At 43.6% G+C, this 24577-nt stretch overlaps 1 protein-coding gene across 2 annotated transcripts in view; it reads left to right on the top strand.

Annotated features, from left to right (window-relative positions):
- The window catches only part of MFSD4B (major facilitator superfamily domain containing 4B), a 323877-nt gene that overhangs the window by 128771 nt on the left and 170529 nt on the right, over positions 1 to 24577 (top strand). For both annotated transcript variants that reach the window (XM_069607773.1, XM_069607774.1), the window contains one exon: positions 18250 to 18366. In XM_069607773.1, the coding sequence (XP_069463874.1) occupies positions 18250 to 18366 (117 nt within the window). The remainder of the gene's footprint in view (positions 1 to 18249; positions 18367 to 24577) is intronic.

Raw genomic sequence — 24577 nt, forward strand, 5'->3', positions numbered from 1 at the left:
CTGTATGAGCTTCAAACGCTTACCTGAATCCCAGCCGCTCTGAGGGAACTCCGTCTCCGGAACTTCTCATCCATCTGCATGAGGGAAAATACACTCCAGGTTAGCGTGGAAACATCTAGAGGCGCCGCATACCGCGCTTAGCCACCGCATCTGTTCTTCATTACCGGCATCCACGCTGAAAACATCGCGGCACCTAAAAGACACAGAAAAAGAACTCGGTTCAATGCAAATACGAAAGGGGTGCATCGTGCCCCCCTTTCACTTTCAGCGCTACTCATCTCGGCAGCACGCCGCCATCCCTGGACGCCGGCCATCATCTACGGAAGGAAAGAAACAAAGTTAGTGAACTGTTCAAAAGACTCATTATACTTGCCTGTCGGACTCTTGCCAGTGAAGTAACTAGGCAGCAACGAGCCTGCATCAATCAACGCGCCCCTGCGCTGAAAGCAGGACGGAGAGCACACTATCCAAGAAAACAAGGTGAGCTGTGGATCAAAGGGAAGGGTTGGACCCCGGGGAAGAAGGGGTTCAGGCAAACAGAGACAATAGGGAGTTAAACTCTACCAATCCTGTCTTTCAGGCCCAGTTTTCAGTCGAATAGCCTCCAGGGAAGGGTTCGAGGTCGTAAGAGGTCAGAACAGGCTGAGTGACGTCCCAGTGGATACCAGGTGAGCATTACAGTAGTCTGAACAAATACCTAAAGTCCCAAAAGTTCAGGATGGTCACGTTGCAACACTTGCTCGCCCACCTGGAAAAACGGAGACATCCTGACTTTGTTTGACCTAGAGGTCTACTTCCACGTCCCCATTCACAAGAAACACCAAAGTTTCTACGTTTAGTGGCGCAGGGACTACCAGTTCAAGGCTCTATCTTTCGGCTACCTTTCACGAAATGCCTGGCACCAGTGGCAGCCCATCTAAAGCATACACGTGTACCCATACCTGGACGATTTGCTCCCGCTCTTGGGCACTGGCGGATGGACACACGCAAGCAACTGTCTGGCTGCTGATGGATCTGGGATTCTCTGTCAACTAACCTGCATAACGCATCACAGTATGCGCTGTTCCTAGACACCAGACTCAATACAGCTTGTTTCCTAGCTTCGATCTCAGAGGAGTGGATAGCAGCCATTCAAGGGAAAGTGCATCGCCTGTCGTTGACGAAGACGGCCACAGTGTGGGCCATCAAGTCATTTCTGGGCATGATGTAATGCATCTACCTCGTTCAGCTCTGCAGGTTGCAAATGCAACCCCTTCAGGAATTCCTGGACGCCCGCTGGATGCTGGTGTCCAAGCTTCACGGACAAGATCTCTCTGAATGACGAGTTCCGTCGGGTGATAGAATGGTGGGGCGTCTGCTCCAACATCGCCCAGGGCACGGGATTTCAAAGCCAGCCATACCAGGAGATGGTCACCACGGACGCCTCCCTAGAGGGATGGGGAACATACACCGGTTGTCTGCACGCCAGAGGCCTGTGGCTGCTGGAGGAGAAGGATCTTCATATCAACATCCTGGCGCTCTGGGCAGTGTTCTGGGCCCTCAAGTTGTTCCTACCGTCTCTAAAAGGCAAGGTGATAAGGATCTTCACAGACCACATCACCGCCATGTTTTACATCAGGAAGCAGGGGGGCACTTGATCCCCAGCGCTTTCCAAGGAAGCACAGGAAGTGTGGCGCTGGGCTGTCCGAAAGGGGATGTTGCTTGTCCCTCTCCACCTGGCAGGAGTCGAGAACACCATTGCAGGCTCCCTCAGCAGGGAACTGCGCTCCTGCCACAAGTGGCAGCTCTGTCATGATCAGGTGGACCACCTATTTGTCAAATGAGGCAGGCCCCAAATCTATCTATTTGCGAAGAAGTGCCAGAAGTTTGCCAGCAGATTCCACCAGGAGGAGTCTGGGGGATGCATGCTCCATCCCGTGGATCCATATTTAAATATTTAAACAGCCTTGACAGGTTATTGAATTTAAAATTTGATCCAGTTTCGTAAAAATTTTAGCTCCTTGAATTCTATCCAACATTACTGATATTAAAGGTAATGGATAGCGATTTTTGATAGTTATTTTATTTAGGGCTCTGTAGTCAATACAAGTTCTTAGCGTTTTGTCTTTTTTTTGGAACAAAGAATAATGGTGAGGCTGCGGGTGATTGCGAGTGTCTAATAAAACCTTTAGCAAGATTTTCCTCTATATATTCTTTTAAAAACTCATTCTCTTTCTCAGTGAGAGCATAAATTCTTCCACAAGGAATTGGCGCTCCTATTTCAAGATCAATCTTGCAATCAAATTCTCTATGAGGTGGTAATTCATTTGCTTCTTTTTTGTCAAAAACATCCTGAAAATCCTTCTAACAATCAGGTAAGACTCCAGCTATTGTTCCCACAATATGTTCCTTCACTAACCCAGCTGCCAGGCATACCCCAATTGAATTAGACATTTCTTCCTGACCTCCTTCAGTCAATCTGATCAAACATTGTTCCTTACAAAACTCTGATTTAAACTCTACTGTTCTTTTTCCCCAATCAATCAGGATTATGTAAAGATAGCCAAGGCATGCCTAGAATAATTTGTAACTGTGGTGCATCAATTAGTTCAAACTCAATGTCCTCACAATGCTCTTCCCCAATTTTCATTTCTAATTTAACTGTCATTTGAGTTATCAATCCAGAGGTAAGTGGCGATCCATCCACAGCTCATACTTGCTCAGGTATTCCCTTTTTAACTACAGGAATCCCCAATCTACCTGCCAAACCAATATCAAAAAAATGTCCTGTTGCCCCAGAATCAATAACACACGGTCCACCACATTTTATCTTACCTTCCCATTTAAAGGACACGTTTAATGTGATGTATGGAACGGCTGTCTGAACTGTATTCGCCACCTGTTGACCTTTTCCTGGAAATTGTGGAAATCGTTTTGGAGCTCGTGGACATTTCCCTACGAAAGGAGTATTATCACCACAATACAAACACAAATTTTCTTTTCTCCTTCTATCTTTTTCTTCCTTAGTCAAGGGAGGTCTAACTGAATTTACTGAATCATTTCGCATTGAACTTTTACTCTCCTTAATAACTTGTTCTGTTCTGGGACGTTCATTCCTGAACCAAACCTTATTCTCAGAAAAATTTCTTCGCTTTTCCAATCTCCTCTCACCCAATCTCATATCTAACCGCATAACCAAATTGATCAGATCTTCACTTGAATTGGGTCTCTCTACAATATTTGATAGGGCATCTTTCAACTCATCGCGTAAACCTCTATAAAAAATGGAAGCTCTTTTTTCTTCTGGCCAACCACTTTCTAACACTAATCCTCTGAACTGTGTATGTAGGAAATTAATTCACGATTTCCCTGACGTAATTCTAAAAGTTCCCCATCTACACTCTGGGAATGTGTTCTTCTATCAAACATTTTTCCAAAGACCTTCTTAAAATCCAACCAACTATGTAACTCTTCTGCCCCATTTTCTACAAGGGATACAGACCAAGCGACCGCTTCTCCTGTGAGATAAGAGATTAAAAATGCTACCTTTGAAATTTCTGTAGGAAATGCCTCTGGCCTACACATGTAATGTATTTCACACTGCATAATGAATGATTTGAATTTCCTGAAATCCCCTCCAAATCTTTCTGGTGGAGCTAAAGGTGTAGGTACTATTGTTCCTCCTGCAAAAATATCTACTCTCTTGTTTCTGTGTCACTATTCTGTGTTCTTTTTCTTCTGCCTTTTCCGGAAATAAAATGGGTGGTTCTCCTTCAAACCCTAATCTCAAACCTGAAGGTCCTGCTGAATCTCCCTTTTTGACTTGGCTATTTAACTCCTCCATCTTAATTCCCAGAGATAAGGTTTCTTTTCTTGTCTCCCTTAATTCTTCTTTGACTTCAAATAAAATCTTTTCCAAAGTTACTAAACTCAGCCCTGACTCAGGATCCATCTTCACTCAGGCAGGATCAGTTTTGTGCGCCTTTCATTCTGTCAAGGCTGATGGTGAAGAATCCTGCAGGGGTGAAGCTGGTCCTCTAAATCCCCTAAGCCTGTCTGCCCAACAATTCTGTAATAATAAAACTACCGGACAGACAAACCCAAGGGGAAAGGGGAAGTGGATTGAGAGAAAAGAGACAACAAGTCTGGAACTCCTACTGCTGGCACTTCTGTCTGTCTTCGCAGGAAAGATCTGGTATTAGTTTTTCAGTAGTGTTGCTAAAATAAAATGCAGTTTTAGAACACCTTCTTCTAGTTCAATACTCAAAACTAATCATGTGATTAATAGATTTAAATACCTGTAGCCTAAGCTCAGATTGCTGTTAGGCTATTTAGTTTCTTTCGTGGTAGATGATTAATTGTATGTAATCTGCTGTGACTTGACTCTGGACATTGCTTCTTTATATATATTTTCTTCTTATTCACCCTCGAAAATGTCCTTAAGGATAAATATAAAAAATAACTAAATCTCTATACATATATATATATAATCTTTAGAACTTAATTTAGGAAATTAAAAACTATACCTTGTACTATCTTTGTTAAAGATGAGATTATGTGCAAATGATTAATAAAATCGGAAGAAATAAACTTCTTTACTTCTTTAAGTCTGTAATACACCTTCGAAGTTCTCTCGTGACGATACGCGCTTGTATTGAAGAAAAAATATTTTCTAAAATAGCCACGACGCAAAACGACGTCTTTGGGTCCTTTTTTCTAATCGCGCGCTTCCAAATATTCACAGTACGCGCTCGCGAGTACTACGGACTTGAGAATGCTCTCGTAGAAAATAACCGAAAAGGTACGCGAGCAAAACCACGCGACTAGCGGTTAAAAAAAAAACAAAGAAAAAATTGTATTAGTATTTTTAGCTGTTTAACATTAGTAACGCAACGCTAAAACCGCGCGCATTATCAAAGATTACAGAACAAACAGTTTTCACAAAAATATTGTTCAATCTTGGTTAAAAAACAAAACATTAAATTTCACTTGCATTCCAGTAATGAAACTCCCAAAAAATAAAGTCCAAAAGTCACTTAACTTAGTCTTTTACTGGATAACTGAATACAGCTGCTCAGCATCAATTCAGTGGCAACTGGTTTTCCGGATACAATGCTTCAGATTCAGAGTTCTTTGAATATTAGATACTTTCTTCAACTGCAGACTTACATTAACTTGAATACTAAGTTCTATGTAAAACTCAATGTTTTCAGTATACTATCACTTAAGATTTTAAAATATATTATTATACAGAAGTCGGCCTGCCTGCTGGAGGACAAGTTCCGGGCCGGGAACCAACGAAGGCCAGCGTTTGGAGGGCTCCACCAGGGGAAGTGGATTTTCCCTCCCCCGCTGCAACTAAGTCCAACCACCTCCGCCAGCTACAAACTGTGGAGGACTTGACTGACTGAAGGTTTGCAGGGCCATCGCCAAAATGTCTCTCCTACTAGCAGTACCAACGTGGGATTAGCAAGCACGACGGTACTAGCACAAATCCATGTACCAAGGAGTACCAACATGGACTGGCAGAAGCAGAACAACGAAGGCCTGCAGATTGAAATCGAAAACATGGGTAACAATACATCACCGGGGAAGGCTTTGATCCCACTCTCGGAACCACACAGAAACAAAGAAATAAATGTTCAAAACGTGCCAATACTTAAAGAGGCTCCTACTGTCACTTTAAAAAAACCTTCTGCTAGACAACTATCGACAGAAAAGGACTTAAGCGATAATATAGAAGTAGATTGTTCTGTGATACAAAACATCAAAACTCCTAAAAAACAAAAGTCAAAAAAACAACCTTCTCTTGACAAAGCCGACAAAGCAGTAAAAACATCGCGTCAAAAATCGTCAAAAGAACTCAGTTTGTGCTCACAGAATATACAATCCTCAAAACTCAAAAAAAAATCATTAACAAAAAAAACCCTTCCACACCCGCTTCTATCAGTTGCACTCAAGGATTTTTTTAAAAAACAATGTAAAAGAAAACTGGACCAAGCACATGAACTCTCGGACGCCGAGATCCTCGAAGCTATCCAAGATTTTCCCCCAGTGTCCAAAGTAAGGAAAGTGATAGAAACAATAAAAGAAAAGTCATTTGGTTCATTCACAAACGACAAACCTACATTGGAAAAAAAGCTGGATACCAAAGGAGTTTCAAGACCTATGGACGCTCAAAATTCGTCCATAGTTAACCTTTCTGGAGAGATGATGGAAATTGGTACACCAACAAAAACGATTCCAGGAGGATTGCCCAAAACAAACCTAACACAACCAGAATCGCAAATACAAACACTCAGTAGTACTAAAGCCACGACAGACCAAGTCCTGAATGATTCTGTACAACCCCGAGCCGTGGAGAGCTCATCAAAAGAATCATCATTCCCAAGAGTAATTTCGGTACTGTCGCCACCCGCCATTCACCATCGACCACCTGGCCGTCTATCAGCCGATCATTCGGAACCTGGCACACTTCTGCCACAACCATTATACTTGAAAAAAGCAGTTCAGACAGATGAATGTTTTGCACTATCCATGCCATCATCGCCGCTTAGACCAAGAGATCGGTCACCACCTAAAAACAGGAGGCTTAGCGAAATATCTACGCCTTGTACTAAGGAAGCAACTCCGAAAAAACCTGACCTTACAACCATCATGTCTGCTATAACAATAGCATTAGCACCTTTCGGGAAACTGTACGAGAACATCAGTGATTCCCTAAAAGATCATATTACAGTTACAGCAATGATGCACACTAAATTGAGCTTTGTCGAAGGTTTCATAACTGCCCTAGACCAAAGGAACAAGATACACAGCGACACCTGGGACTTAAAACTGGCCTCGCTAGACGAACAGATCAATTTTTTAAAATCTACTACCAGAGCTAAAAAAAGCTCGATCAACAAAGAAACCCAGACAACGCTGCTCCCTACACCCATAGAACTCGCACCAGTGTTTGTAAAACAAACTGACAAGCTCCCTCGCATACCAAATAAAGCACCTAAACTTGCTCCACCCAGTGAAGGGCCCCAAAAAGTGACATCTGTAGGGGAACATTATCCTGTGCTGAAACTGGGTGTCCAACAAGATTATTCTCATTTGAAAACAGTGTCTGCTCTCGACTTAGTGTCAGCACCAAAAAAATCGCCAAAAAACAAACAAAAAACGTCTGATGGAAACCTGGCGACACTACACCGGTGCGAAAATAACGTCAGTACAGAGCCAGATCCACTGCCGTCCCCTAGGACCTGTGAGGAATTTGTGTCTCGAAGTTCTCTGATCGATCTTACGCAACATTGGGATACAATAGAAAATATAGAATTACAAGCAGAAAGTGTACCGAATTCCAAGAACGAAACACCAAACGTACTCCCTGGCTCTAAGAATGACAAACTTACGATGACATCAACCAACCTTAATCCGGAGAGTAGGGCCAAAATTACACCAACATTGCCTCTACTTTCTCCGAATGTACACCAAAAGGAGATTTCAAAACACGTGGCAACTTTCTCTGAGCAAAGACATGCTAAAAAACGTAAACTGTCAACTACAAAACCTGAGATGCCCCAAAGTTCTCAGGCTTCCATAACAAGAGCCACCCGCCTATTCAAAATTGAACAAAAAACCATGGACGATCGCTATATGATTTTGAATAGAAGAACAGTACTTAAGATCCTAAAACCAAGTTGCTACTCTTCGGTCCTTAAAATCAGACGACTTCATCTTAATCGAGCCGTATCACAGGTCCAAACAAGCAAAAGCATACCTTCACATTAAGTCATCGGCAATTCGTGAAATTTCAGATGGTGTTTATACAGAGCTAGAACAGTCGGGCTTTATACTTACTGAGATCCTGGCCCAGAATATAAGTAATAAGAGTGAAGAAAACTCCAAGATTTCACCCAGCAAAAAAATCAGATTTAAATCTCGTACAGAGGACTTATATGGCTCAGCGGGACGGAGAAAAACCTCACCCCATCGGAGAGAATCCAACTATAACCCTACTAGACCAAACAGGGACCGCCCTAGTACTTGGGACAAGCCTAGATACGACCAATCGGAAAACGAAAGAATACAAACAAGAAGAGAGTCTAGAAACCATAATGACTATGGGAGATCCCAAACTCGTCGATACTCCCCTAGAGTACGACACCAAGACCATCGACCTTCCCCACTCCAAGAAAACGAAAGCAGGAAAAACCCATCGCACTCTTTGACAACCGACCTGGACAGTGTGCCAAAAAAGGGTCGCTGGTCTTGGATACGAGATGTCTTAACACCAGGACTCAAAAAATAGCAGCGAACAGGGGGCCCAACTTCATCTCTTCAGCCCCCCCATCTGAGCCAAAATGACCTTCAAAACTCACTCCTGTCCATAGCATCATGGAACACCAGAGGCCACATGCACTTAACTGAACATGACAGCTACAACTTGGGAAGCCACGATATTGTTTGTCTTCAGGAAACGTGGCTACTGGACAAACCGGTCCTGGATGGTTACAACATAGAGATTTCTCCGGCCCATAAAGGCCCGCTTGGACGTCCATCATCCGGCCTACTTATAGCCGTCCGTACAGGCTCAGGGATACACATCTCTAAGAAAATAGAAGCATCCTACGGACTGCTGGCAATTTTGGCTACATGGCCGGAGAAATCCTCGCCAAGAGGCAAAATCTCCTTCGAACCGTTTGCCATCATCAACACATATTGGAACCCCCAAAAAACATCACCAGAAACCTTTTGTGATGCCGCCTCTAACATCATCGATGAAATCAGAATCAAGCATCACATTTCGAATATTGTCATCTGTGGGGACTTAAATGCAAACTGCGTGGCTTCAAACGCGTCAAAAACAAATGCACTATCCAGCACTCTGGCAGAGAGAAGAGGTAAAACATGGCTAACCCTAATGAGCTCTAGAAACTTCCATAACGCCGCCAATGCAACAAAGAGCCAAAAATTGATCCCTACATGGGAACGCGACAACTCATCGGCTACCCTTGATTATATTTTTGTTTCTGAACAAATTTATCACCGCATAACCACCTTTGAAATAATTAGAACCAAGGCGAGTGACCATAACCTTTTGAACCTTATTTGCAAAACCGCTGCTCATGATCAGCAATTCTACAAACAATCGATTGAGATAAATTCCCAGGCAACCCGCCTTTGTATGTCTACTAACGATATCAAATCATTGACTGCTAACTATAAAATGTTAACCTCCGTTATGGATACTGAAGATGCAACCTTCAGAGACCGCTATATTCCACTACTCCTTCCGTTCAAAAAACCACGGAAATTTCCTAACTACTCTGCATCACAATACAATCACGTCTACAACACCAATTTGGTAATTAAACGTAGGACGCTAAGGAAAGCAAAGAAAAAAGCTGCTGCTTTAAACACAACCACCTCATGGGAAATTTACCTCACAGAAAAGAGAAATTACAAACAATGGCTGAGACATGTACGGAGTACCCTCTACCAGTCCGACGCAGAAAACATGCTCAAGGTGTTAGCCTCGAAAAAATTGCGGGATTTTTGGACTATGATAAATCAAACAAACCATCATCCAAAAGCTGCTATGACCAACTCAGTCGCTGAAAAAAATTGGGTCAAACATTTCTCTGATCTTTTTGAGGCACCCTCAATAACCACCACCCCTATAAAGCAACTACCAGTGAGAAACTGGGTGGACCTTTCGGACGAAGACGTGATAAAAAAAAACATCACAAGATTAAAATTATCCCGAGCCCCAGGTCCGGACGGGCTAGCAAACTCGGACCTTAAGCAAAATCCTGACGACTGGGCTGCAGTAATGAGCCTAATCTTCAAAGATTGCAGAGATCAAAAGATAATACCAGACTCCTGGACCCAGGCGGTCATTGTACCGATTTTCAAAAAGGGCGTTAGGGAGGACCCTTCGAATTATCGTCCTATAGCCTTGTTGGACGTTATAGGCAAGGTCTTCGCCACTATGCTTTTGAATCACTTCCAGAACTGGGCAAAGCTATCCCCCTCGGCAGACCCACTGCAAACTGGTTTTCAAAAAAACGCAAGCACAGCAGCTAACATAATGATCTTGAGCATCATCAAAGACAAAGTATTGTCGGGAGCACCAAGGGTTTTTCTAGCATTCATTGACCTTTCCCAGGCGTTCGACCGAGTGGACAGGTCGAAATTGTGGAAGAAATTGAAAGCGTGGAGGTGTCCTGAAGACATCTTGGACCCTATAATCGCCCTTCATTCGAACACCAGGGTGGCCGTTCGCCTGAACAATCAAGGACTCCTATCGGATCAAATTCCCTCTCATCGTGGAGTGAAGCAGGGTTGTCCGCTGGCCCCCGCACTCTTTATATCCTTCCTAGGCGACTTTAAAGATTCCCAGGATTCGATCAGGTCATTTCCACCTAAAGTGGGCAAAGTAGGGGTCAGCCGACTTCTATACGCCGACGACCTGATAATTTTGGACCATACGCAGGTTGGACTTCAGCGACAACTTGACAATCTTGCCCAATACACAAAGGATAACAACTTGGAGATAAATAAAGCAAAAACCAAAGTCCTGATCTTCCAAAAACAGGGGAATAAAAAGAAAGAAAATCTACAGTGGTTCCTTCAGCAGGCAAAAATTGAAGTCGTTACAACATTCAAATATTTGGGAGTGGAAATTGACAGTTCTAAGAACGCCAACACGATGCAACAAACTCTATGGACAAAGGCGAAACATCTAGCATCCCAGCTTCGAGCAGTCCATAGAAAATACGGCAAATTCAGTCTCCTACCCGCAATCCATTTCTATAAAGCTAAAGTAATCCCATCTCTAACATACGGCATGGATGCAACACCAACAATTCCATCGACGCTCTGGACCAAACTCGAAGGCCATATTTGGCGAACAGTTCTTGGACTTCCTAAATCTACATCCTCTGCAGCAATAAGACGCGAACTAGGTCTGCTCTCTATAGCTGCAGTGGTGGCACAAAGTGGGATTCAGTTATTTAGAAAAATAAGAAACCCAGAGAGTCTTCAAATATACCGTATGATCAACGAAGAAATCAGCAAGGGAAACAATAAGCTACTCAAAAACTGGGTTGAAACCCAGCTACAATCCCTGCAGGCGATAGCCTGTTCAGAAGACGAACTAATCAAGAACCCGTTAAGAATAAAATCTAAAATGGAGTGGTTAGACTGGATAAAAACGAATGAAAAAGCAACATCAAACAAGCTGTTAATCCATCTACCACCCGTTTTTAACAAACTCAAAGAGCCTATGGAATACTGTAAAAAATACCCCAGTAAGTTGTCTATGAAAACTCTACTGAAAGCCCGTCTTAATCTGCTTCCTGCAAAAGAAATTCTAGCCATCCGAGCTGCTACCAAGGAGAAATCATGTCGTCTCTGTAAAAATTCTGAAACTACAGAATCCATAAGACATCTCCTGATGGTTTGCCCAGCGCTCGCACAGGAAAGGGACGCCTTTTTTGGTCCCTTGTTTACAAACTCCTTCACTAATGACGAAGACATGTGGTGGAATCGCCTAATTACAGGAGCCCAAACTAGATGGCTAACCCCGACGGCAAAACTACTAAACATCACTATGGAAAAGATTACCCATCTCTCTGATATCTCTGACATCTAACGAGTAAAGCCACCGAACTCTGATACATTTTGGATGGTGTAAACACTAATATTGTTCTAAACATTTATTGGTGTGTAACTTTCAATATTTCTTCTTCTTCTTTGGTCAGGTATACGAAACCATGAGAACTCCTTTTGTAAAAATCTAATATAGATTATATACAAAATAAAAAAAAAAAAAAAAAAAAAAAATATATTATATCTATAGGAGCTAACTAAAACATGACCTACTCTAATAAAGACTTCAATAAAAGGCAGTTTAGGTTTGTAAGCAACATTCTAAATGACATCACAATACTGCCTGCTATTAACTAAACCAATCACTGTTGAGAAAGTGTTCCACCATCTTGGCTTGGGGACATTTTATCTTTCTAATGAAAGTTAGTTAAGGAAAGAAAATTACATTAACTAAAACAGAAATTGCTCTAGTTTCTAAACCGAATGTATTTAATATTTTAACCCCTGAAATAGTATTTGCAACATCCTATTCTCCTAGGAATCTTGCTAATGTGAGATATAGAATGTGAAAACCTGACAGAAGGGCTGTCCCTGTATGCATTTCCTCTGTTCCCTCTACTTCTACGATTCATCAACAGACAGTTTCCATGCAAAATGATAGTGATCGCCCCGGCGTGGCCGAGACAGATTTGGTATCCAATCCTTCTCAGCCTGTCAGCGTGGCCTCGGGTCAAACTGCCAATGGTTCCGGATCTTCTCACCAGAGAAGGAGGCGCAATCCTTCACGACCCAGAGTCGCTGAACCTGAGGGCTTGGCTCCTGCAGCCCTAGAGTTTAGAGGATATGATTTTGTCTGCAATCACAATTGGAAGCGTTTTGCTACGTGGTGCATGTCTCAGAGGATTACCCATTTGAGGGTCACGGCCCGCTTGCTTCCATACTTGCTATCCTTGGCCAAGGCTGATGCACGCCTTTATCAAGGTACATGTAACGGTGATGTCCCGCTACACCAGGTCTCCAGGAAGATCTTCACTTTGGTCCTACCGACTAGTCAAGGAATTTCTCAAGGGACTTTTGTGATCTTTCCTGCTGGTGAAGGCTCCTGCCCCGGCGTGGGTACTCAACCTGGTTCTGACAAGGCTCATAGGAGTCCTCTTTGAGCCTATGCATCATGCCCCTCTCAAGCTCCTCTCATTTAAAACTGCTTTCCTTGTGGCACCATTGCCAGAAGGTTGGTGAGATCCAGGCCCTATCCTGCAAGCAACCATAGCTGACTTTCCACAAATCGAGGGTGGTGATACATACGCACCCCTATTTCATGCCAAAGGTTCAGTCGGAATTCCACCTCAACGAGCCTTTGGTGTTACCTGTTTTTTTTTTCTTTCCCAAAACCTACATCACCGGCGGAAAGGGCGTTGCATGCGCTGGACGTTGCTCGTACCTTGAAGTTCTATGTGACACGCGCAAGGTTTTCGGAAGACTTCTCAACTGTTTGTGGACTTTGGTCCTGTGAACCATGGGAAGGCCTTGTTCAAGACTTCCATTTCAAGGTGGCTCTCTGGCTGCATCACGCACTGTTATCGGTTGGCGAACCGACTGCTGCCCGGCTGTCCGAGATCCCACTCCACCAGAGCGATCACTGCAACTGCATTCCTGTCTGGTGTGTTTCTGGACATCTGCAGGGCAGCGACGTGGAGGTCCAGGCACACCTTCAAGAAGTTCTACTGTGTCGACAGGGATTCCAGGGAGGAGTCCAGAGTCGGCCAAGCAGTGCTACGCAACCTGTTTGTTTGAGGGGAAACTGTCCGGAGGTAAGATTTAATTGCTTCTGTTGAGCCTTGCCACCTCCCGTGGTTCTGTAATGTTGTACTGCTATGTATTTGTTATTCATGAGCATGTGAATACATGCCAGACCCCATGCTGCAGAAGGTTTAAGTTACTTACCTGTGACTATTGTTCTCCAGCATGGGTCTGGCATGGGTTCACATGCGCACCCTCCGTTCCCTCTGCTGCTCTTCTTGGTCATACTGTCACTTTACATGCTTACCAAATATGAATATGGCTGACAGAGGAGGGGCTTAGAGAGAGGACTGTCATTGATTGGTGGCAGTATGATCCAGAGGACGGTGATTGGTTTACAGGAGAAATAGTTTTTACTGGGAATATTCATGAGCATGTGAATCCATGCCAGACCCATGCTAAGTAACCATGTTGTCTTGACACACTTCACTCACTTCCCATCAGCTTACCACATACACACTCCCTTATTTTCTCCCGCAAAGGTGCACTTACATCTATGCGTTGTCCTGTTTCTTTCTGATACGAGATCCCGTCAACAACCTGCACAATCTGGGAAGGGCGCACCGCTCCAAAGAGCAGACAGGCCTTATGGCAGTACAGTGCCCGTGAACCTCTCAAGTCGTGCACGGGAACTGGTCGCTGTAGATGGGCGCTGCACCCCAGGATGCGTGGCTGCGACACTCCCAACCTCAGAGTCTGGGATCACGTCGGAGTCACCAATTTGAAAGGATAGCAGCCCAAAAACCACCAGGGGAATAAAATCAATCCAAATAACAAAATAATCACTGCACCTCTTTGCAAGGAAAAACGTTTTTTATGTGAAAAAGGGTCTCAGATGGTGCTGTAGAACCGAACTGACACAGAGCTCTGATTGTTCAAAGGGTTACATCTTTTATAAGCGGATAAGCCATAATTAATAATTCTACCTTAATGAGTTACAACTTAATCCCACCACCCTCATTGGCTACCACCTATAGAACATGCTAATCCCCCTATGGTCCCTAGCCCGATTGGCCACATCTATGCTAGCCCCATTCCCCTAGACACATGGTCCCCTACGTCGTCACTGTCGAACCCAGTTATATGATCTGTGGATTCTTATCACTAGGTTCGTAAATTAAGGACCATCACCTGATGTGCATCCTCCCGTTGCGATCAGAATAACTTGGCGAGGCCAACTCTGCTTTGATTAGACAATAGGCTTCCTCATTAACCAACATTCCAGGGCGCACACAAGCTGCACCCCCGACCTTGTACTACATGTATTGGCATCACCTCTGCTCAGTCTATCCCAAGATGTTCCAGATACGCCTCCCCCTTATCTCCTCCCAACACCAGATGCCCAGGCATGACGTGATCAGGGCACAGCTCTTGAGTCCGAATTTCAAGCATTTGTTTCCTTAAATTGTGCGTCTAGGTGGAATTCATATGGGGTGTCCATCCCTAGGCGAGGGCAGTAGTGTTCTAAATCTTTGCCTGGTTCTTTGACAACAGAGCCTCGTGCCCCATTCTCATAAATGTGTCCCTTCCTGCTCTTCTGCCAACTAAAATTCCATTCCCACCACATTCAGGCCTCGCAACTTGATATAATTAGTGCTTATCTGCACATCATGGGTGCCTCTGACCTGTGCCACTCTCATGGGGAACGGCAAATGGGGTTTGTTTTTGGAGCTAAACTACCAGAGCCTCGGCTCCATACCAAGGCCTGAACTCTATTTTGTTAATCATTAGGCCTTAACATTCAAAATTGCTACACTTCTAAGTTAATACATCAACCTCACTTCTACCACATTGCTTTACTGACTCAATTTTCCACTCATTTCAATCCTTCCAACACATAATGCTACCCTACATTACTATAGTTTAATCAACTAAATACCGGGCCTATAATGCTGTTTTATCGTTGACATCTGCAACCACAACATTAATACATGTGTTGCTATATGTGAGTATATAATATGCATGAGACCTAACTAAGACAGTGTATGCGCTGTCCGCGGCACAAACTTCACTCTGCTCCCATGATATTGCTCTCCAATAGATTTTCCTCAACCTGAACCTTTTGCCTGGCTGGGATGCTATATGTGCATCCTAACACTATCACAGGTCACGTGGAACTGAAATGGCCATGCTTAATCTCCAGTCATCTATACTTAAGTTACTGGATCAAGGCAAGGGTGGTCTTATATTTCTTGACGTGTCGACTGCTTTTGACCATGTGGACTTTCAGATTATGAGTGACAGACTAATCAAGGTTGTGAGATTTAGTCCTGATGCTGCTATGTGCATTGTGTCCTTTTTATAAAGGAAAGAATCTTCAGGGTAGTGCTAGGTCAGTTCTCGTCACCTTATCTTCCACTTGCTTGTGGTGTTCCTCAGGGCTCCACCATGGCCCCACTACTCCTTTAATATTTTCATGAAGCCTCTACATGATCATCTTTTTGAACATGGTCTTTCGTTTGAGAATTACGCTGATGACACTGATTCTGATGGAGCTGTCGGTAATCATAAAACGTATTCTACAGCGTTAAATTAGATTTTTCAAAAGTACAAAAATAGATGACTGCCAAGGCTATGTGTCTTGATTCTGGAAAAACTGAATTACTGCTACTTTCCTCTGCTGCCAAATCGAAATGTTTTACTATGACCTATGATTCTTTTACTGTTGATAACTGCCATATTAAAACTATGCGTAAATCTGAATCACTTTGAGTTACTCTTGATATAACAATGTCTATAGTTAAACATATTAATGCCACTATATGCTCCTGGAGCTTTTATTTTGGGCTTCTGAGACCGTTCTGTCCCTTGCTGTCTGCACATCATAGGGCTTCCATTGCAAGGGCAATTGTCCATTCCAAAATAGACTACGGCAGCGCTCTTTTTGCAAGGGCCAACAAGACTGACATTAAACGTCTAAAGGTGTGCAGAATACTGCTGCCCGTTTGATTGTGAGCATTCCTCGTCACCAGCATATGTTGTCTACCTTTAAAAAAATTGCATTGGCTTCCAGTTGCAGCACGAATTAGACACAAAGTGTTGACGACTACTCATAAGTGTATACACGGCAGTGCTCCACAGTACCTGAAGGATTGCATTATCCTTTGTAGACCTTGCAGGCTATTGTGCTCTTCCACCCAAGCGCTTCGTCAGACTCCTCAATTTTAACTGGTGCGCTGTGAAGGTCGCTATTTTGATGTCATAGCACCACATTTATGGAATCTGCTTCCCGTTGAACCAAGACTTACCACCCTTCAAGAAGAGACTCCAGACGTTGTTCTTCTGTTAGTATTTTTTTCTCACATTGATCTCTGATATGTTTGATTTTGTATCTTGCTTTTGGCCTCTGCGCTTTGGTACCTTTCGAGGTTTTCGGCGCATAATAAGAGAAGGATAATTAATCGAAATACTTGGTACTTTAGAGTGCCATTGCCGCTTGGATTTTCTTTATGTAGTATCTGCCCCATGAAAGATGAATCAAACCAGCAAGTGGCTTGGTTGGTAGGCTTTCGACAGCCATCTGATAGGTGTTTTGTGGCATATGTTTGCCCTAACCCAGGCAGAGTGCATTCAATGTGACCTGGTGGCGTGTTTGACATGGAGTGTTAACCAGTCTGGGTGCTTCTGTACCAAAGGTACTCTGTCGGTGCTAAGGCAGTGAAGATGATTGTGTTCTGCTGAATGTAGCCTACAAAGAAGCCACACTAGGGAATCAATGCGCTTTAGAAAACACTACATCTGTCTTAAATCAGATGTTTACTTTGTTAAAGCCATGCTGGTGTATAGATCTGTATACTATGAGGTGCCTTTTTTCTTGCCTCTGGTTTACAGTAGGTTTCTGATGCTGGTATCTGAAATTGATGCTTGTGCTCTTTGGCTAAACAGTAACCAGTGCAATTCTCTCTAGTAAATGCCCCTTGATTTTTTAAAAAAAATAATGTGCAGCTTAATACAAGTCTCAATATTGTGTGCTGGTTCGCTGTACTGGTGACCTATTTTGTAGAAGTCTATAGCTCCAAATCACCTTGAAGGGCCACTACTCATCCAAAGGCACTGGTGCGTGTCTTTCAGTTGTGCCAAATATGGAATACTCCAGATATTGTGAAATGTGTGCTGTATGCCGGTCCACCAACCCCATCACAACTTTCATGAAAACGATTGCTGGGCAAATTGTTATCTTTAGAGGTTCCCCTATATCCTGCACAAGCAGTCAGAGCTAGTCCACATCCACTTGCCCATCCCCACATGTTTTCATGTCATGAAGCAAGATCATTTCTCTCTCTCTGGCCTAATTGAGTGGAGAGCATTGCCATCGTTCGGTAGTTGTCCCACACCTTTAGAGATGGCTAACTCTATCCCCTATGTCTCCAATATCTTTTTTTTTTTAAAAAGTAATGTGAAGATTACGTGATTAGAAGTTTACTAGTTACTTGTATTTCTTTTAAATATTAGCTCAAGAGTTCCCTTTTTAATGACCACGTTGGATTTTTCTACCTGGAACTGTTTTGACGTAATGTAGATGCACGATAGCCGATTTATGATGCATACAACATTGACTTCTTCTCGATAAAGTATAAGAAAAGTGAAGGCCTTTGTTTGCAGCTATTCAACTGTTCCAATTAATAAACTGTTTACTGCTATGGTTGGTTTGTAGTCCTTTTAATATTGGCTTCTGCAGTAATTTTAATAAACCCTGCTCCCCTTTCTTAGCAAAGGCCCTTTCATGTTTTACTTATGTCAATCCTGTTCTTATTTCTTGTTTTTGTTGTATTTGTAATCTATATTTCTTAGTTACTGTGATCAAATACTTAATACACAACTAATTGCATGTATGATTTGTATGCATTGATTTTGTTTTTCATGTAGGTTTGGCAATGCTGTGGACATCAATTGGTCTGTATGCCATTCCATGGTGTACAAAAGCTATATTGTTGACTGCTCTGATGTCTGTTATTGGCATTTCAATGGGATTCTTAGATACAGGTAGGTGAACAAATGTCTCAATCTCATCTGAGTCGCTATTTACCTAGCTAGCAATAATTTCACCCCAGGATTGTTTATGGTGACAATATTCTGTAAAGGACCACCCATTCCCAATTTGGAGGCATCTGCATCTCAATATTCTAATGAGAGATGGGCCTTTGAAGCATGCATGTCTCAACTTGGTAGTGGTCCACTGTGCACATTCGACAATGCTGTCCTGGCACATTGCTAATGCCGACCTTGGTCATTTCACTATCCCAAGGTTTCTGCATGATTACACTATCCAGGAGGTATAAACTATTATCCCTACCCTACATTATCCATTCCATTTGAGAGACACTACTCTAGCCCTGGTGTTAATTTTGCACTCTGTAACTTGTAGTCCTGGATTTCCCCATTATAATCCCAGGACTACGAGCCTCAGAATGCAAAGTTAAAACCCAGAACTGGGCTAGCATCTCCCAAATGGAATAGATAATGTTAAGTAGTGTTGTATGCAAAGTTTTGGTCAAGCTTAATTTACGGAAACTGAGCAATGTGAGAAACCGATTAGCTTTTCACATTATCTCAAGTGCTTTTATGTCCTTTATAATGGTGCACAGACTTAGGCTTGTATTCCTTCTCCCTACGGTACACCTTCTTTCTTCAGAACACTATTCCCTCCTAATGTGCTACCATCTCTTCATAATTCCTTGTTTAGCTTGATCTCCCCATATTCCCAATGTTGCTGTGCATCCTCCGTGCATCCCACTCCACCTCCTTCGCCCTTTCCCAGTTCCTATTCCTTCTTCCTTTGCTGAATCATCGCCTTCAAAGACTTGGTTGGAAGTGATTCATTTGTATTCTTCTGCTTATCTAAATCTTGTATTTTGAAAACCTAAAGTCTGAATGTGTGTCTTAGTCTTATGTCAGGGTGCAAACATTCAAGGTGTGAACTACTAGCCTGCCATGAAAGATGACACTCGCCACCTCCATTCTATACATACACACAGTGCATCATTTTGTACTCGCCAAGATTCAAATATCACTAGCCAATGGCTAGTGTACATTTTGCGCACTATTATGTTACTTTACTGTGAAGGAGGCCTTCATTTGTTGGCCAGTGCATTATACCTATGAACTAGGGATGGAATGATATGTCATGGCACATGGAATTTGTATAGGACACGTCTGCCATCTATCCGACCACTTGTCACCGAGTGAAATATTGTACAAAGACGAAATCTAATGTAGATGGACACAACCTATAATTTATTGTCAGTAAATATTTGTGAAGCGGCGGGTGTCATGACATGAAGGCATCTATATTTCAACATGCCTATGTGTTAAATAGCAGGCAGGAGTCAGTAATTCAAGTTAAATCAAAGAAGGGGTTTATTCAGGTTTTTCGACCGAATTTGCAGTTTATATAACTCATATGACAAATAATGCAAAATAAATAGGCTTCTCATTGGCACTGTGCTTTTCAGAACGAAATTGCAGCTTTTGAAACTTAAACCACCAATAATGCAAAAATAATAAGCTTTTCAGTCCTGCACCTCAGTTGCAATGGCCATATCACGGAACATTCCCTTTTTTCTGCCGGCTTTTCCTCGTGAGCCGTGTTTGAACCAAGAAGGAAAATAAAGAAAACAAAACCACGAACGTACCTCCCAGACGGCGTTGTGCTCTCGCAATTCGAGCTCTGCTCGTAAAATGTCACAGGATTTCCAAGAGCACCCTTTCCTTGCCGTCTTTGTTTTCGCTTTGGTTGTCCAGATCCCTGGTTTGAATGTGCGGCTGTAGGGGCTTCCTCGGTCCAGGTATAGATTGACATAGTATGCCCACTCGAATCCACTGACGTCCGGGCTCCACTCCGCTGTGCCTGCACTCGGCTCCTAGATGAAAAAATCGGGAGAGCTAATGAGTTCCAGGTGGCTGTTTTTAACCGCACCTCTCCTCCACCCTCTTCACCTTCAGGTGTGTGCAATTCCTTCCACCTTTCCCCAGTCAGTCCCTCCCTTTCCACCTCCCGAGGCATTGGTTTTTCTGCTTCTTTGTTTTTATCATGGCACAGTGCAACTTCCATATCCCGTACTTTGCCCACCTCGTATCTCTTCCTGCCACGGCTATAGGGAAAAGGGAACTTTTCCTTCCTGGAATGCAACCCCCTTTTTTTAATTTTTAGTTTAAAAGGAATAGATTTGTGCTGACCCAGAGGCATTATGGGAGATGTAGTCCGTGGTCTGACATCCCCTGTTGGAAAACTTCTTGTAATTCCTACCAGTGACATATTGAATTTCCTTGTGTTTTTATTAATGGGAATCACTGTTCTTGGTGACTCAGGATTACTCGACTTAACTTCCTGGTTGGAGTTTCCTTGTGGTTTTTCTGTTTCTCCTGGCCATTGCCGGCCAATCTCACAGGCACCCGGGTTTCCAGCCTCACATACTCCCCTCAAAGGATCACGCCGATTGGGCGGATCCAAAGAGCGAGAGAGGTAGTCCGCCACCAACTGATACCTTCCAGGCTTATGTACAGTTTCAAAATTGTAAGGTTGCAACGGGAGGAACCACCGCAAAACTCTATGATTAGAATCTTTTTGAGTAGCTAGCCAACATAGAGGTGCATGGTCTGTGAATATGGTGAACTTCCTTCTAGGTAGTAGCGCAAGGACTCCACCGCCCATTTAATAGCAAGACATTCCTTTTCCAGGGTTGAATAGGGCAATTCATGCTGTAGCAGTTTCCTACTAATAAAGGCGATGGGACATAGGTTATTCTTGGTTCCTTGCGACAAAACAGCCCCCAGACCGCAACCTGATGCATCTGCATGTAAATAGAAGTGTTGGGAAAAATCAGGGCAGTGTAGTACTGGTCTATTAGCAATCATGCCAACCAGGGCATTAAAGGCTTTGATGACGTCCTCCTTGATTTCCAGTGGTTTATTAGTTTTTAGGGCGTCTGTTAGTGGAGCCGCGATGGTGGAGAAATGGGGTATGAATCACCGGTAATATCCCACAAACCCTAAAAATGCCCTTATTCCCTTCCGGGTGGTTGGTATTTGTAGCTGTTGTAATGCTTGGACCTTATCTACTAAGGGGGTTATCACCCCACCACCTACTGAGTAACCCAAGTACTTGGTGGTCTTGGCTGCTAGTTTGGATTTTTTTGGGTTTATATGAAGGCCCGCTTTTCCCAAGGTTGTCACTATCCTTTTTAGATGTACTAGATGCTCTTCCCAGGATGTGCTGAATATGACTATATCGTCCAGATACGCTGCAGCGTATTTTTCATGTGGTTTAAGTAACTGGTCCATTAGTGCTTGGAAGGTAGCTGGTGCCCCGTGTAGCCCAAAGGGTAACACTGTGAACTGGAAGAGACCCTGAGGAGTGGCAAATGCTGTTTTTTCTTGGTCGTTTGGATGTAATGGAATTTGCCAGTACCGTTTTGTTAAGTCCAATGTGCTTAGATACGCTGCTGCCCCTCATTTCTCTAATAACTCATCTATTCTGGGCATGGGATACGCCTCATAGTGAGATATGGCATTTAGTTGTCTGAAATCCATACAGAATCTGGTGGTTCCATCTGGTTTGGGCACTAAAACTATCGGGGAGCACCAGGCGCTTTTAGATGGTATAATGACGCCCAGTTTCAACATTTCATTTATTTCTTGATTCATGTCTTCTCTTTTGCCTCGGGTATACGATAAGGACGTAGTCGTACAATCTTTCCTGGTTCTGTGTTAATGTGGTGTGACACCATCTTAGTTCGCCCGGGAAGTCCTGAGAAAACACCTGAAACTGGTTGCAGATGGTTGAATAATTCAGTGATTTGTTCTTCATTCAGCTTATCTCCTACCACGACATCTTGTAAACCGCTCTGAACCATGGGAACCATTTGTTCCGTTACTGATAGTTCTGACTGGGTGCTACATAAAATCGAAGGGGTCGTTTCCTTCCACAATTTAAGCAGGTTCACATGATAGTTCTGTTGCTTCACTTGTCGGTCTGGCTGTTCCACTTCATAATTTACAGGACCTAAAACCTTTGATCTTATATGGACCCTTCCATTGAGCCAACATCTTATTGGAGCTGGTAGGTAGTAATACCAGCACTTTGTCTCCGGCTTTAAAGGTGCGTAATCTGGTCCCTTGATCGTAATATTTCTCCTGCTGCAATTGTATTCTTCCTAACTTCTCTTGGGCCAGGTCCCGCAGGCGTCCCAGGTGTTCTTGTAGATTATTAACATAATCCGATAAATTGGTCTCCTCCTGGGATTCCCATGTTTCCCTTAACACCCGTAGGATGGACCTAGGTTGTCTCCCAAACAAGAGTCCGAATGGTGAAAACCCTGTAGAGGATTGTGGGGTGTCGCGCAAGATCATTAAGACCCAAGGTAAAGTTCTGTCCCATCCCAACCCGGTAGGGCTGGTGGCTCTTCGTAACATTTGTTTTATTGTCCGATTGTACCTTTCCACCAGACCATCCGTCTGAGGGTGATACACTGAAGTCTTGAGGTGGGTTATTCCCAAGGTCTTGCATACCTCTTTCATTACTACCGACATAAAGTTACTCCCTTGATCTGTCACTATTTCTTGGGGTATTCCCACTCTTGAGAAATAGGGAAGCAGGACATTGCATAATTGTTTCGCTGAGGTACCTCTTAAAGGAAAAGCTTCTGGATACCTGGTGGCATAATCAACCACTACCAATATGTACTTATATCCCCGACTGCTTGGTTCAAGAGGTCCAACAATGTCCATCCCTATTCTTTGGAACGGTTCTCTGATGATGGGCATTCTCTGCAATGGGGCCCTGGGCGGTATATGGGTGGTGGTCTTTTGACAGGTAGAACATTCTTGGCAATATTTAGCCACCTCTGCATATATTCCTGGCCAATGTTAATTCTAGAGTAATCTCTTAAGCGTCATGTTCTCCGCCAAATGTCCCCCCCGTGTTGTGATCATGTGCTAGCTGCACCAAATTCGAGCGGTAAGATTGGGGTACCAATAACTGCTCCTGTTCTGTGTGGTCAGCCCTTCTAGTAATCCGGTAATAGAGGCCCTGTTTTCCTTGAAATATGGCGTGGAACCTCTGTTAGAATTCCCTTTCTGTGCTTGTTCTCTCGCTCTTTTGAGTGAGTCATCGTTCTCTGTTTCAGTGCGGAAGGAGGGAATATGATCTTCCACTCTCCGGTCTATCAAGGCTATGTCATGGGCCTCTGCCCTCCACTTTGCCTTGATTTCCCTTTTCTGAGCCCGGGATAATTGTTCTTTTTTTGGATATTCTCTTATTTCAGAACCAGCATAAGGAGCTTCCTGTAACAATTTTTCGAATTTGGGAAAGTCTGTGCCTATTAGGACTGGTGCTGGAAGGGAGGGTATTACCGCCGCTTTTATAGGTATCATGTCCCCTTTTTTCCCCAAGATGATGTCTTGTGTGGGCTACTCTTTCACATCCCCATGCACACATTTCACTGCTATGTTTCTCACCTGGAATTTCTCTGAACTGCTCATAAGTGGCTGGATCGCTGTCTGTCTGCTTCCGCTGTCCAGCATGGCTTGTGCAGGGTGGCCATCTACAGTGACTTCTATCACATAGGGTACTTTCTTCCTTCTGTATTCTTGTGATTGAAGGGTTCCGATTTCCATGGGTTCTGATTTTGTTTTTTTGGAACAGAACCTCGCGATGTGACCCCATTCTCCACATTCGAAACACTGTGGGCCTGCACTTTTTTGGATGCCACCACCTACTACTGGCCGGAGTTCTGGACTGGTTCTAGACTCTGCTGGGAGTGTCTGGTAGGGCCCCTGGCGCTGAGTTGTAGCCTCACCAAGTGGTTTCACCGAAGGTATTGTAAAAGATCTGGGCGTACCTGCTTTATGGTAAGCGGTGGCTACATCTATGGCCTCAGGCAGGGTTAAGTGGTGATGCTGTCTTGCCCATCTTTGGATTGGGCTGGGTAAGGCCTCCACAAACTGTTCCAACATGATTTTGTCTCTGATTTGTCCTACTGTAGCGGTGCTGGGCTGCAGCCATTTTTCGGCTAAATCTTGTATCCTATAGAACAGCTGTCTTGGGCTTTCTCCGGGCTTTAATCGGGTCTCTCTGTATTTAATCCTGTAGGATTCTTCATCCATTCCAAGTCTTTCGAGGATGGTTTTCTTAAGCTCGGCATACGGGGTATCGCCTGTGGGGTTGGCGGCTTGGTAGGCCCCTTGCATGACTCCC

This window comes from Ambystoma mexicanum, chromosome 4q, assembly GCF_040938575.1.
Source record: "Ambystoma mexicanum isolate Mex_15411 chromosome 4q, UKY_AmexF1_1, whole genome shotgun sequence".
NCBI lineage: Eukaryota > Metazoa > Chordata > Amphibia > Caudata > Ambystomatidae > Ambystoma > Ambystoma mexicanum.